Source organism: Corapipo altera, unplaced genomic scaffold, assembly GCF_003945725.1.
Source record: "Corapipo altera isolate COAL_440 unplaced genomic scaffold, ASM394572v1 61267, whole genome shotgun sequence".
NCBI lineage: Eukaryota > Metazoa > Chordata > Aves > Passeriformes > Pipridae > Corapipo > Corapipo altera.
This window is the reverse complement of record NW_020885114.1, coordinates 126877-141611: the sequence shown is the minus strand read 5'-3', so window position 1 is coordinate 141611 and position 14735 is coordinate 126877. Positions and strand designations below refer to the sequence as shown.

Sequence of the window (14735 nt, the reverse complement as noted above, 5' to 3'; positions counted from 1 at the left end):
AGCCGAGACCACCACCCAGCGGTGCGCGCTGGGACTGCGCCCGCCGCCGCCCGCTGCCCGCGCTGCCGCTCGGCCCGGCCCACGGACACGCGCGCACACGCGCGGTGCCGCCGCTCGCCCGCGGCTGAGCCCGGGGCAGGACGCGCGCACATCAAAGTGGGGATAAAAATGCCCGGGAGCAGCGGCGGGAGCCCTTCGTGGAGGTTCAGCGTACAAGTAGAGCCGGCGGCTGCTCCGCGTCCGTCCCTGCTCCTCGCTGTCCGCAGCCCGCGGTCTGGAGGGCTCGCTCCTCTAACGACAGGCGAGTCTGTGACCTCCGAGGAACGCAGCGGTAAGAGCGGCACAAGGCGTTTCTCAGGGCAGCGTGGGGCAGAGACTTTGTCCGGAGGGACTGAGACACTTTCCCCGGACGGAGAAACCGTCACGAGCCCTCCGCAGGTCCAGCACGCCTGGAACAGCAGAGGATGGCACTACAGCTACTGGGGAATGTCAGGCTGAGGACGGGGTAGGGAAGTTCCTCCCAGTACGGCTCAGGCATGGACGTGCCCGCCGACCGGCCAGCCCAGTGGCTGAAAGGGAGTAGCGGCTGTACTGCCCGCACAGACTTCCCTCTCGCAGGCGGACTGCGAGCTGCAGAGCGGATCTTCGTCTTTGTCTGGCCCCGTCTCAGCGCTGCTTTGCGGGCTGAGCAGGACGGGCCTCAAGAACTGAAATTCGCTCCTCCCCGAGCCGGTGGTCAGGCACACCTCGTAGCGGTAAGCCGGTGACAGAGTGCCCATCCCGCCCACGTCCACGCCGTCGCTGGCGAAATCTCCATCCGCGTAGCAATTGGCAGAGGGAGGTGAAAGGTGTGCCCGGAGGCGAGCCTTGCACAGCCTGGCTGTCACCAAGCCGATGACGGACAGGAGGAAGAGTGACGAGACGCAGCCCAGGGAGGCAATGAGGTAGGTGGTGAGCTGGTCCTCCTCAGCTACCTGCGGCTGCTGCCTGCTCGCAGGATCGTGGTCGAGCTGCATGGAGGCGTCGGAGAAGTCGTGCACCAGTGCGACAGCGAGCGTGGCGGTGGCAGAGCGCGGTGGCTGCCCGCGGTCCCGCACCAGCACAACGAGCCTCTGCCGGGGCGCGTCCCTCTCCGACACGGCCCGCGCCGTGCGCACCTCGCCGCTGTGCAGCCCCACGCGGAACAGCCCCGGCTCCGTCGCCTTGGCCAGCTCATACGACAGCCACGCGTTCTGCCCCGCGTCCGCGTCCACCGCCACCACCTTGGCCACCAGGTAGCCCGAAGGTGCCCAGCGCGGCACCAGCTCTCCCGCCGGGTTGCTGCCGGAGGGCGGGTGCAGCACCACGGGCGCGTTATCGTTCTGGTCCTGCACCACGATTCGCAGCACCGCCTGGGTGCTCAGCGGCGGGGAACCGCCGTCACTGGCGCGCACTACCAGCTCGAAGGCACGCACCTTCTCATAGTCCAGTGGGCGCAATGTCCGGACGGTTCCACTCTCCGCATCCACGGACACGAACGATGCCGTGACGGGGGTGCCCGGTGGAGGTGCCTCTATTGCGTATCTCACATGTGCGTTTTCTCCCGCGTCAGCGTCTGTGGCTCTCAGGCGGCCCAGGCTCGTCCCCGCCGGCTCGTTTTCACTCATCACCATGGTGTAAATGTCCTGGATGAAGGTGGGCGCGTTGTCGTTCACATCCAAGAGCCGCACGAGCAGTGTCTTGTACGTCGAAAGCGCGGGGGAGCCTTGGTCACGGGCTCGCACCGTCACGTTATACTCTGACACCTCTTCCCGGTCCAGTGCCTCCGATGTCACCAGCGCGTACGCGTCGGCTGCCAGCAGCGAGATGCTGAAAGGTTGCTCACCCGCCAGCTCGCAGGTCGTCCTGCCGTTGTCCCCCGAGTCCCGGTCCCGCACGTTGAAGAGAGCGACCACGGTGTTCGGCGGGGCTGCTTCCGAGAGGGTGCTGGTGAGGGAGGTGATGATCACCTCGGGGGCGTTGTCGTTCACGTCCTCCACCTGCACCTCCACCTTGCAGTGCGCGGATAGGCCCCCTCCATCTGTTGCCTGGACGTCTATCTCATAGGTCTTTGTTTCTTCATAATCCAAAGGCTTTTTGAGTCGAATCTGGCCTGTCTCTGGATTTATTTGAAACGTCTCGAAATTTTCCTTTGAATTTTGAACAATTGAATAGGTTATTTCCCCGTTCGTTCCTGAGTCTAAATCGCTAGCAGACACCACCACCACTAAGGTATCCTGGGAGCTATTTTCCCTAATGGAGACTTTATACAGACTCCTAGTAAATACTGGGATGTTGTCATTTATATCTAGGACTACCACGCGGATTAAGGCTGAACCAGAGCGCGGTGGAGTCCCACCATCCACAGCAGTGATGTTGAAAGCAACTTCTGCCTGCTGCTCCCGATCCAGGGGTCGATCCAACACCAGCTCGGCGTACCTCCTGCCGTCATTTCGCCGCCGGGTGTACACATGGAAATACTCGTTGGAGCTGATACTATAATGCTGAAGACTATTGTTCCCCACATCTGGATCCTGAGCGCTTTCCAACAAAAATCGAGTCTCTGGCATTGCAGATTCCGGGATCTTTAAAACTATCTCTTTATTTAAGAACACAGGAGCATGATCATTAATGTCGGTGAGTCTTACCTCAGCTCGGAAGGACTGCAGTGGGTTCTCCAGCAGCACCTCGAAACGCACCAGGCAAGGCTCACTCTGTCCGCACAGCTCCTCCCGGTCCATCTGCTCTCTCACCACCAAATCCCCTGTGTGCTGGTTCAGCTGTAAATACTGCTTTTCTCCATCAGGAACGAGTCGCGCCTGACGAGCCGATAATTCCTCAGCGGTCAGTCCCAAATCCTTAGCGATATTCACCACAAAGGAACCTCTCTCCGCCTCTTCGGGCACAGAGTACCGAGCGATTTCTGCTCTCATCCCCGAGACACAGAGGAGAAGGAACAGAGCCACCGTTCGCCCCGGGAGCGGCTCCTCGCTCTTCCTCAGCTTCATTCTCCTCCTGCGACCCGATCTCCCCTCCTGCGAGCTGGATGGAGCTGCCGATACAGCCTGCAGACCCCCGGACGGAGCAGTCTGAGATGGTGCAGCCCCGCCCACCCGAATCCCGGGGGCGGCGGAGATGGAAACCGGGAGATGCGTGGAGCCTCCGCGGTCAGCAGTGGCACCAGGCGGCCGATCTGCGAAAGGACGCGAAGATTTCCCAGCACAAAGCCTGGAAAGTAGAGATTAACGGCTCGATTTCTCTCTTCCGAGGTCGAGCAATTCAGATTTAACTGTCCATGCAACCCTGTTCAAATATGGCCACCGCTTGAATAAGCAATATCTCTGTTTGTCTTTTATTTGAAAAAGAGATTTATTTAAATCTGGGGGTTGTAGGGGTTTCTTTTCCTCTCTTTACCCCCTCTAACGTGCCTCATTATAACGATTTGAATAAATTACTTTCAGGTTGTTTAGCTAAAAAAAGTTGTGTATTGTTACAGGCGTCCAACAAACCAAGTGAACTGGTCCGTTAACCACGTCAGAAATCGTCATGATGCTCCCCATAGAAATTCTCGGAATGGACCAAGATTGTTTGCTCAGTTCCCCTCAATCTGAGAGCAACATCTCTCGGCCCCCAACCTGGCTCCTAAAATCCCCCTCCACCTTGCTCCGGCTTCTGAGAACGACCTATTTCCCAGGTGGTTCTGATTTCCCCTGCATAAAATCCACTCCAAATGCACGGATTTATTCCTGAAATCCTGCTCCTTAGGTGGCTATTTCCTCAGCGATGACTGTGACAAGCAATCTCGAGACAGCACACTCACCCGGGGGAGTTTCAAATAGGTTTTATTGTATTCTGTCAGCAGGCATCTAACTCTTAAAAATGTGTTAGCGACAGGAAATGTCACATTATTTTATAGATCAATACCTATTAACGAAGAAAAAGAAAACAGAAAGCTTCTTGAAGACCTACGTTCTACAGTGCCCTAAGTTAATTGTTAACAGTTCAGAGTGATTTACTCTAAAACCACAAGCAGTATTTTTAATTGTCTTCTACTTTACACTAAAAAATCCTTAAATATTAATTTCAATTTTACCTTATTAAAACAAACAAGCAAACAACACCCTCCCCAACAAAACAAAAAAAAAGCACATTGCTCAAAGCCCACTCTTTACAGTAAGGAGAGCCTGTAAACTCCTTCCAAGTGTGCCAATGCCAGTGGTTTCTAATGTAAACAGCTTCTGCCTGTTATTAAGAAATTCCTTTGCAAGCACCACTCAGTTTTGCTTAATATTTGTTTGGCCTAGTATTGAACAGAGAAAAAAAAAAGACATTATTACAGAGCTCTCTCCATAAAAACAAAGAAAACCCACAAAAAAATCCCATAGAAATGGTGGCATAGGAAAAAGCTGAAGATCTGCTGCAGTTTCCCCTTAAGATGTAGAAGCAATAGCACTTTCACAATCATACATTATTGTGTAATCAGCATGCAACACAGTCCTCCTCCTCCGTTGACATCACAATTACAAAATACCTACGTAAATAAAATACTGCTCAAGAGGAGAGTGTTTCTGCTCTCTCACAGAGAAGACCTCATCTCCCTGGTACCTTTTAGGGAGGTGCTTGGTCTCTTTGTTCTCTTTTCCCTGGGAGGACAGACGTACTTGTCTCTCTTCGTTTACTGATGGCTGAGCCAGGGGTTTTGATCAGAAGTGACATTTAACCCCAGCCCCCCGTTTGCAGTGCAAGCTGCTTCTGCAGCTCCGGGTCCTGTGTCTTCAGAGAGGGGGCCTCTGCCCTGCAAAGAACAGAGAGACTGGTTGTCTTTTGGGCATTGAAGGGAAGCAGGTATCATCGAGAAGCTTGGAGGGCATGTCTTACACCACTGCCTGTGTGACACTTCTCTACCCAGAGCCAAAGAGGAGGCTGGTGGGTCTCCGACCTGAACAGGCAACATCTAAAGTCAGAAACCTCCACTGTGGACAACTCAAAGGCACTACTGCAAAACTTTTATGATTCTCGGGGAGTAATTCAAGATGGTAAGAGCCCCAAATAAAAACCCCTTTCTCACAAACAGTAAATGTGGTTTAATGTTGATGTATCAAGAAGGGTTGTTGTCTGCCCTGAAGCTACTGCGGTTCTGAAAACCTGCAGTAAAGTGAGTCCAAGTGGTTATAAAACACTAAAATGTTAAGGGGTGACTTAAGACGGTATTAGAGGTGACTTGGACTCAGTGAGAGAGTGAGGAGTTTCAATGATCATCTCTTGTGTCCCCCACACTCTTTCAACACATGGAAGTTAACAGGAGCTCAGATGTGACTCACTCTGAGTTCACAGAGTGCTGGTACTGCCTGGGAGCACCCGGCTGAGTCAGAAAAAGACTGCGAGGGTGCATTGTAAAGTCCCGATAACCACACCAATACCGTTCATGCAAGTCACAAAAAATAAAAGGGAACTGAATGGCAGAGGTACTCACCTCCGTAGCCTCGAGCAGCTTGAGTTCAGCACTACCACCATCACCCGGGTGAATGGCACTCGGCAGCGCCGAGCACCAGCTCCTAACAGCAGTGCAGGGGACAGTGTCAGTGAAGTGACACCCCTTTGCACAGTTGTCCCCGCAGTCTCATCTGACACTGCACAGGATCACTGCATTCCTACTGATGCCGCCTCAGGGAGGATGTGTCCCTGGAAGCGGTACATTCCTGCTCCCCATTGGCTCCACACAGTGCTTGGACAGGATCCAAAATGGAGACACATTTTCTACCTCTACTTCTCACCTTCTCGTTGTCCAGCTGCTCCCCTTTGCAGTGACACTGAAGACTTGCTTTAACGCAAGCATAGATATGGGTGCAGTTACCCGGAGAGGTGAGAGATGCCTCATCTCTGGAAATATTCAAGGTCAGGCTGGATGGGGCTCTGAGCAATCTGATCTAGTTTAAGATGTCCCTGCTCCTTGCAGGGGAGTTTGGACTCCATGGTCCTTAAAGGTCCATTCCAAGCCAAACTATCCCATGCTTCTGTAATGCAGAGAGGCGAGGTTAGTCAGCATATGGGAAGCAGCTGAACCCCGCAGGATCCTCCTGGGAGGCACCGCCAGCGGCTCTGAGACCCCCCCTTTAACTTCTCCTCCCGCCACAGGGACCCCTCCACTAGCAGCTCAGCAACTTCCTTGCTGTCAGGATGTGACACATCCCCCTATCCTCCCCCCGCGGGCAGGTCCCTCACCTGTGCAGCCCAGTCGCCTTCCTCCCCGAGGTTTGCCACATCTTGCGAGCACACTGAGCTCCGTTGCTCGCCCGGGCCGGGAGGCAGCCCGGCGGGGAAGCAGGGGAAGAGGGGTCTGAGGAACCGAAACTCGCTGTTGACGGTCCCGGCGGCGAAGCAGACATCGTACAGGTAGCTGCGGGGCAGGGAGCCCGCACTGCTCTCCGTGGCTATCGTCGGGAACGTGGGCAAGGTCTCCGTCTCGCTCCGCTTGGCCCGCCGCACCTTCACCACCACGGCGGCCAGCGCGGTGGCGAGGAACAGCGCCGACACGCAGGCCAGGGAGGTGATGAGGTAGAGGGTGAGCGGCCCGTCGGGATCAGCGGCCGGTGCCTCCTCGCTCACCCGTAAATGCGCTTCGGAGAAGCCGTCCACCAACGCGACGGCGAGGCTGGCGGTGGTGGAGCGCGGCGGGTGCCCGCGGTCCCGCACCAGCACAACGAGCCTCTGCCGGGGCGCGTCCCTCTCCGACACGGCCCGCGCCGTGCGCACCTCGCCGCTGTGCAGCCCCACGCGGAACAGCCCCGGCTCCGTCGCCTTGGCCAGCTCGTACGACAGCCACGCGTTCTGCCCCGCGTCCGCGTCCACCGCCACCACCTTGGCCACCAGGTAGCCCGAAGGTGCCCAGCGCGGCACCAACTCTCCCGCCGCGCTGCTGTCGGGGGTCGGGTGCAGCACCACGGGCGCGTTATCGTTCTCGTCCCGCACCACGACGCGTAGCAGCGCCTGGGCGCTGAGCGGCGGCGAACCGCTGTCACTGGCGAGCACCGACACCTCAAAGGCACGCACCTTCTCGTAGTCCAGTGGGCGGAGGATATAAACATCCCCGTTTTCAGCGTTGACTGACACCTCGGGAGGCTCCTTGCCCTCCTGCCGCATCAGCGCGTAGTTCACGCGGGCGTTTTTTCCTGCGTCGGCGTCCGTGGCGTTCATGCTGCCGATCCGGAGCATGGGGCTGTTGTTCTCCGTGACAGACATGGTGTAAATCTCCTGGGTGAACTCTGGGGGATTGTCGTTCACATCCGATATCTGCACGAAGATGTTTTCCCGAGAGCTCAGCCGCGTCCTGCCCCAGTCCGTGGCTGTGATGGTGATGTTATACTGCGCCGTGCTCTCCCTGTCCAGCGCCGCGTTTGTTCTCAGTTCGTAATAATTATCAAAAGTGGGGGTGAGGCTGAATGGCAAGTCCCCGTCGATCGAACACTCTGTCCTGCCGTTGTCCCCGGAGTCCCGGTCCCGCACACTGAACAGAGCCACCACGGTACGCGGCGGGGCGTCCTCGGGAATGGAGGCGGTGAGAGAGGTCAGCGTTATCTCCGGGGCATTGTCATTCATGTCCAGGACTTCTACCTGCACTTTGCAATGCGCAGAAAGCCCCCCGCCATCAGTGGCTTTTACCACCATCATGTGGGTTTTTGCTTCCTCGAAATCCAGGTTGCCCGCTACTCGTATCTCCCCGGTGACCGGGTTCAGCTGGAAGAGCTCCCGGGATCGCTCCGATGTCTGGGTGAAGGCGTACTGCAGTTTCCCGTTGGACCCTTCGTCGGGATCCGTGGCCATAACTCTGACCACCAGTTGCTCTGAGGGGCTGTTCTCAGACAGGCGCACCTCATAGACCTCCCTTTCGAAGATCGGAATATTGTCATTGGCATCCAGCACCACGATCCGGACCTGAGCCGTGCCCGACCTGGGTGGCGAGCCCCCGTCGATGGCGGTGAGAAGTAAATTCAGCTCCCCTTGCTCTTCACGGTCGAGTTCGCGCTGTAGGACGAGCTCCGCATATTTTACTCCGTCTTTCCCTGTTCCGATAGCGAGGGAGAAATACGGATTGGACCCGAGGCTGTAGTTCTGCAAACCGTTGCTGCCCACGTCCTTGTCCTGGGCGCTTTCCAGGGGGAAACGGGACCCGGGAGATGCTGTTTCTAGAATCTTTAAAACTATCTCCTTCTCCGGGAACACGGGGGAGTTGTCGTTTACGTCACGAATCTCCACCTCCCCTCGGATCAACTGCAGCGGATTTTCAAAGAATATCTTAAAGACGAGCGTGCAGGTATCTCTCTGCGGACAGATCTCCTCTCGGTCCAGCGACTCCTTTGCCGTCAGGACTCCGGTGTTTTGATTGAGACGGAAAAGCTGCTCGCTCCCCTCAGACACAACGCGGGCCTTGCGAGCCGCGAGCTGGCTCACAGGAACCCCCAGGTCCTTTGCAATATTGGCGACAAAGGAGTCCCTCTCCATTTCCTCCGGCAGAGAGTAGCGGAGGGTTTCAGCCCCGCTCTGACACACGCAAAAGCACAGAATAAACAAGATCACTTGCCTCTTGCTGTCTCCGCTCCGTCTCCCACACGTCATCAGTCTCCGAAAAAGGCACCCGCCGTCCTCCGCGGCTCCCAACATTTTTAAATAGCGTCCGAAGCGGAGCGGTGTTTGCCAGTAATCTTGGGGTGAGGGAATCTGGAAGCTCCCGAGTATTCCGACTCCTTTCCGAGCAGCTCCCACGGTTTTTTTGTCTCCCTGTGCCTGCAAAGCCGGGGCGGACCGAGGGACGAGCCGGTCCGCGGCCAACATCCCCACCCAGCGTCGGAAGGGCGAATATTTCCTCTCATTCGGGGCAGAGCCGCTGATTCGGGGTTTGCTGCTTGAATGTGCGCTCTGCGTGCCAAAGTGAAGCCAAGAGGTGCCGTGTAAATATTCTCCTCGCTTGGAAGCGGGGTCGCTGCTCTGGGTATCAATTCCCAGCTCGCCAACCGCGAACTCTTCAGACACAGCTTTTGGGTTGGCTCTACGTTGTGTAGGCATTGCAAGATTCACTTCCTCGGCAATCATTGCGAGGTTTTCATTCTCCATTTGTTAACCAGCACAGGACAATTAGCAATTGGGGCGGGTCAGAGAAGCCGCTGAAGATGAGAGTTGGTGCCAGAGAGTTGACAGGGAAGTCACACTAGAAGATAATGCTGGTCTAGGGCACATCATCCTAAGGTTGATTTTTTGCCATTGGATATCACATCTCGCCCGAAGGACACTTGACACTTCAACACTTTTCTGTGTGAAAAGCGCTTTTCTCCTTAATTGACAGGAGTTTCCTCCCCTGTCGCCTGCTGATCATTGCATCCATGATAAGGCGTGTCGCTATGTAACACATTCCTGAAAAATGTCCCCAGGCGTACACAAGCATCGAAACGCTGCAAAATGTTTTCATGTTTTGAAAGTGTAATGTCCTTTCCCCTCTAATGTTACCACACAGGGTTAGGAATATTTTAAAGGTCCCACCTTAGAGATAAAACCTTCACTCTTGTACTTGTCTGAGGCCAACAACTAGTTAATGCAAAAGGCAAGGAAACAAACACAAGAGCTCATAAATTAAGCACCTAGATACACAGAAGCTAATGAGGAGCTAACGGAGACAATAGCAAAAATCAGGGATCTAATTACGCTAATTAATGGGCCATTAAAGGATTTATTGAAGTATAAACTCCAGAGGTTCAACAAGAAGCTTTGTACAGGACAAAAGGGGAAAAAAGTTCTAAAGATTCTCATATATTACCAGAAAGAGTCTCACAAGAGAGAAGAAACAGATTACGAGATGGTTTATGGGGGATTTAGGAATATACAAAGCTTATTACGAGATAGTTAGAGGCAGGACCAAACTCGCTAAGAGGGAGAGATCAAGAGCAGACCTGTGAGGAACAACCGTGGGAAACAGAGGTGGAAGGGGACACCGAGGGGTTCTGAGCACGCCTGGTAGTTGAGGCAGGATCTGTGCTGGAGACCGGTTAAAACCATGAGGGTCAGGCACTCATGGCTGTCCCAGAGCATCGACATCTCAGCTGTTTCTGCGGTGAACGCACACACAGTGTGCTGGGGATGCGTCCAGGTGCCCGCGAGCCCAACCCAACCCTCCTCTTAGAGAATTAAAAAAATGGAGGAGAAAACAGACTACAACTTGCACCGCTTATTTTTGGTTCGAGCAATTTTCATTCAGATTTTACTATAAAATGAACTGCACTTTTAAAGTATTATTATAAAGTATCACAACCTCCTGGGTTTTGGCTCTTTTCCTTTAACTTCCTAGATGTTTTCCCCTTGTTTTTGCTTGCTAAAAGGGCTGATGCTCTCAAATAATACTCACGAGGTCCAGTCCTAGAAATTCGTCGGCACTTTCATTTTTTTCCAAATAAAAGCTTATGAGTATATGAGTAGGAGAAAGTAACAAGAGTTGATTTAGGATCCCTCAGAAGTTTAGATACTAAAGGATCTTGTACGAATGCAGTCATTTTTTTGTGATTTCCTCTTACAGCCCCTTGACTGAGAGGCTCTAACTTACATCAAAGGGCAGCTCAGCTGTTTCTTCTCCTCTTCCCTTCCATGTCCACCTCTCGAGTTGCGATTATCATCACCAACACAAAAGCTTGATGTAAAACCAACCACAGCTGGGGAAGTGGCTTCTCTCCTCTTTCGTGCCACGCAAAAATAACTGTGGCACCTGGAATCCATTTGCTTTGTGCCCCTTTGTTTAGCTCTCGGCACCTCCGAGAGAGGAAAGTGTATTTATTTCTACTTAACCTAATCTTTGGCACCGCGGCACAGCAGGGAACAGGAACAGGCCGAGAGGAGCTTCCACAGATGCTTCATACCCTGACTGCAGTAGCCCCATAATTTTTGGTCCTATCATTTAAGAAGGCAAATGGTGTCTTTCAGCTTCAGGTGTAGAAGGGAGTAAGAAGAACAGCGATCCTTAACGGAGCTCTTGGCTGTGAGAGTGTCTTTGTATATAAGAAACTCTGGTCTTCCACTGAAGTCTATATTCTTTCAGATTTTAGAGAAATGCGAAATAAAGAGGGTCACTTACCTTGCAGCACTGGAGAGCTAATGCTGGTGTTTTCTGTTGGGTCACAACAATAAAATGAATTAAAAAAAAAATAAAGGAAGTTTGAACGCTGCCAGATGAAGGCACACTGTATTTTAGGACAGACTGAGGAGCTATAACCATAATTAGGATATAATTTGCATAAATGTGTCAGAGAATTCACTTATCTCCTTGAACACATAGTGATATTGCAGGCTTCCTCATCTCTGGTTAATGATGACATCTTTATCCTAAGAAGATAACTTAAAATTACCAAAAAACCCAGTTCTCTCTACTCCGATATTTACAACTGAATGCTAGAAAAGCACTACAGCAACATATTCTGCTCAGTTCCTGGTGTGTCCCTGAATTTCAGAACACAGTGTTCCTAAAAGAAAACTCCGCCCGCACTTCCCCAGCCTGAGCAATTTCAGTTTCCAAAATCTGCCGGATGAAATCTGAGAGGCCCCACGCCTTTAACCCCTGATAAAGGTTTCTTCCCCATCCCCGGAGTCCCTGAGGATAGAATGGCTTGGGAGGAGGCGTTGCCTGGAGAACGAAAGCACAGATGCTTCCCCGAGTCGCTGTGGTTTCCATGCCTGATGCAAAGAGGGACCAACGTTCCTGTCCTCTCCTTCCCAGCCATCTCCCAGGACTTCTTCTTTCGTCTCTATAACGATCAGGCAGCACTGAATTCCCAGCTCTCCCGCGGAACTGCTGCCTGGAACTCTCAGCAGGACGCAAACGTCAGGAAAGCCAGGAGAATCATTCGCAGACTCGGTTATATTGTAAATACCACTGGTAGCTGTCCTAGGTTTGGTTCATTTTCGGAGAGATAAACCCGCCTCCTCTCTCTGCCTGCATTCTGTTCGGTTAAGGCTTTCCCCATCGCTCTGTTAAAAGTAAACATTTATTTCTCCCGGTATTAACTCGGTGCTTACCAACCAACCGACTCTGTCTGAGTCACCCCAGACCTGCGGCGAAATCCTCCCAAAACCCTCAGGGCTGGACCTGGGACACCGCCTCTCTCCTTCACAATCCCTGCTTTGCCTTGTGCTCGCAGCGTTTCCAGGTGCGTCTCGATGCGACGATTCCCAGCGCATCCTTTGGAAAGGCTTTAAACCGGGTCTTATTCCATTGCAGCGGGGGCCTTTCGACTGCGCTCCCAGCAGTGTCTCACTGGTGCTCACCGGTCTCCCCCCGGTCCCGCCCAGCAGCAGCAACACCCGCCCAGCGCTGGCCAACATCGCCACTGGGCGACCAGCGCAGGAACTGCACCGGGGCGTCTGCCCGAGCCCCAGCGCGGAGCTCCTCTCTCGGCTTCTGGCTGTCGCAAGGACAAATTCTGAAATACCTCTCCCACCTGAAGTCTTTGGCGAACAAAAGCGCTTTCTCAGTACTTATCGAGGCATTTGGTTTGAGATTAATAATCCAGGCAAGCATGAGACGTCTTCCCTGAGCCTTCTGTCGAATGTGCTTAGCAAGGGATCGAGCAAACGTAGCAATCGTTGCTCACGTGTTGTGCACTGCATTTTCCAGAATTCAGGCAATAAACGCGTTTTCAAGCACAGCCTGTTTGTGGGAGGCTGAATTTTGAATACTCTCTCCTTCACAAGGAGATCTCCAACTGTTTGATGTCTTCTAAAGTATTCTACAGTTAAGAACTAATTCAGGATTAATACCAGCACAGACCTCCTCTGACCCTTGAATCAACTGCAATAGATTGACAAAGAATATCTCAAAGATGAGCGTGCAGGTATCATTCTGTGGACAGTTCTTCTGTCAGTCCAGTGACTCCTTCACAGTCAGTGACTCCTTTACATCAGGACTCGGGTGTTTTGGGTGAGGCAGAAGTGCTGCTTCTCCTCAGACACAGTGGAGAACACATTTCTTCCCAGGCAGCAGTACTTCCTTTCTAATAAAATCAGTTCATGAGGCCTTCTGCTCTAGGATCTCCCAGTACACATTCCAGCTTCGAAGAATAAAGGAAAATTCCCTGCTTCAAAAGTCTGAGTTCATACATCTTCTCAGAGACATTCTGCACTCTCCAGTCTCCAAAGATAGTGCTGGAGAGAAGATACATCCCAGACTGAAAGAGAGCAGGTTTAGATTGAATATCAGAAAAAAATTTTCCCTGTGAGGGTAGTGAGTCACTGGAAGAGGTTTCTCTGAGAAGCTGTGGCTGCCCCATCCCTGGAAGTGTCCAAAGCCAGGTTGGACAGGGCTTGGAGCAACCTGGGCTAGTGGAAGATGTCCCTGCCCTTGGCAAGGGATTGGAATGAAATGAGCTTTAAGGTTTCTTCCAACCCAAGGCATTCTCTACCCATATCTTTTTCATCCTGCATCTTTTGAATGCAACAAATTCTTTCTCTCTTCTCTCCAGCCATGACAATCACAGTACTTCTTGTTTGGAAATAAATCCTCTCACTTTCAACACTTTGTTGCTATGAATGTCTTTTGAAGTCAAGTAATTATTCTCATCTTCATAAACTTTGTTCTTAGTGGGATCCAATTTTTCCATCCTCAGCCTCACTCTGCGGAAATTTTCTTCACAAATCCCTAGAACTGTGTGGGGTTTTATGTATCAAATGGCCCACAAATAATATTTTTATTTCTAGATATCTTATATCTTGATGTGTTTTGAGGGAGGAAAACCTCATCTGTTGAGATTTTTTTTTTAAAATTATTTTCTTGTGTCCATTTTCTGTATGACTCCTTCCACAGTTTCCTGTGGTGGCTGTTTTAGTTGACTCAGAGGAGACTGATCCAAAAGAAAAGTCACATGATGAACAGTCAAGCAGCACAAGGTTGTCAGGAACTCAAGTCCATTGGGTGAATAATCTTGGCTTTCCATGTGCTTTTTATGAAGTGATAGAAAATAAGATGATTTTCACAGCGACATTTGTAAAGCCTTGAAAAAGAGACTTTAGGGACAGGTTTTTCATGAGTCTTCAGGCTTGTGAAGAAATATTTCTACAACTGGCTACATTATCACCTGAAGTTAGTTATTAGAAGTGTTTGAAGGCAAACAATCCAGCATTATAATAAGAAAGTGAGAACTAGGCAGACTGTGTGCTGTTCTGGGCAGAGAAATAGCACGTTTTGTCTTAAATGGAAGGCCAGGAAGGAAAGGATATGGGTAGAGGTTGGCCTTGGACAGGCTAATTTTGAAAATCTAGCTGGTCATCTGAGGAGGAAAACAGGAATTCAGCTGAGAAGCAGATTTGACAGTGAAGAAGGTAAGGGGAGAGCAAGAGGGATAACAATGGTTGGAAGAGGGAAAGATGTTATACCAGAGGGACCAAAGGAGGACAAGCATGAACCTGTTTGATTGACAAAGCTGACCAAGGGTAAGGGCAAAAAAATACATGTAGGGACCATCCTGAAGGCAACTTAGTTGATGTAGCACCTGTAAGAAAAGAATAACAATGGACATTAGTAAAGGGAAAGTGGGGTCCCACCAGCCAGAGCAGAAAGGATTTGGGAATTCTGAAGAGGAGAAAGAAGGGCCATAGATGGAGTTTGAGGTCAAAGCAGACACATGGATCAGAAAGAAGCCAAAACGGATGTAAAGAAGGAAGAAACAAACCAATTAGGCAGGAGGAAGGAA

At 52.0% G+C, this 14735-nt stretch overlaps 1 protein-coding gene across 1 annotated transcript; it reads right to left on the bottom strand.

The window, feature by feature from the left end:
• Positions 1 to 6: 6 nt before the first annotated feature.
• On the bottom strand, positions 7 to 8880 carry LOC113960365. The gene is made up of 3 exons (XM_027669900.1): positions 6241 to 8880; positions 4698 to 4813; positions 7 to 3246 (listed from the first exon to the last, which is right to left on the bottom strand). The coding sequence occupies exons 1-3, from the start codon at positions 8845 to 8847 to the stop codon at positions 531 to 533; spliced, it is 5439 nt and encodes a 1812-aa protein (XP_027525701.1). The 5' UTR covers positions 8848 to 8880; the 3' UTR covers positions 7 to 530.
• Positions 8881 to 14735: the final 5855 nt, after the last annotated feature.

Excerpts from the sequence above, each read along its gene's own strand:
- LOC113960365 (XM_027669900.1), bottom strand. The coding sequence starts at position 8,847 with ATGTTGGCCGCGGACCGGCTCGTCCCTCGGTCCGCCCCGGCTTTGCAG. Across the intron at positions 4,814-6,240 it reads AAGGCGACTGGGCTGCACAG|GGCAGAGGCCCCCTCTCTGA; the intron begins GTGAGGGACCTG and ends TGTTCTTTGCAG. Across the intron at positions 3,247-4,697 it reads AACCCCTGGCTCAGCCATCA|GCTTTGTGCTGGGAAATCTT; the intron begins GTAAACGAAGAG and ends TCTACTTTCCAG.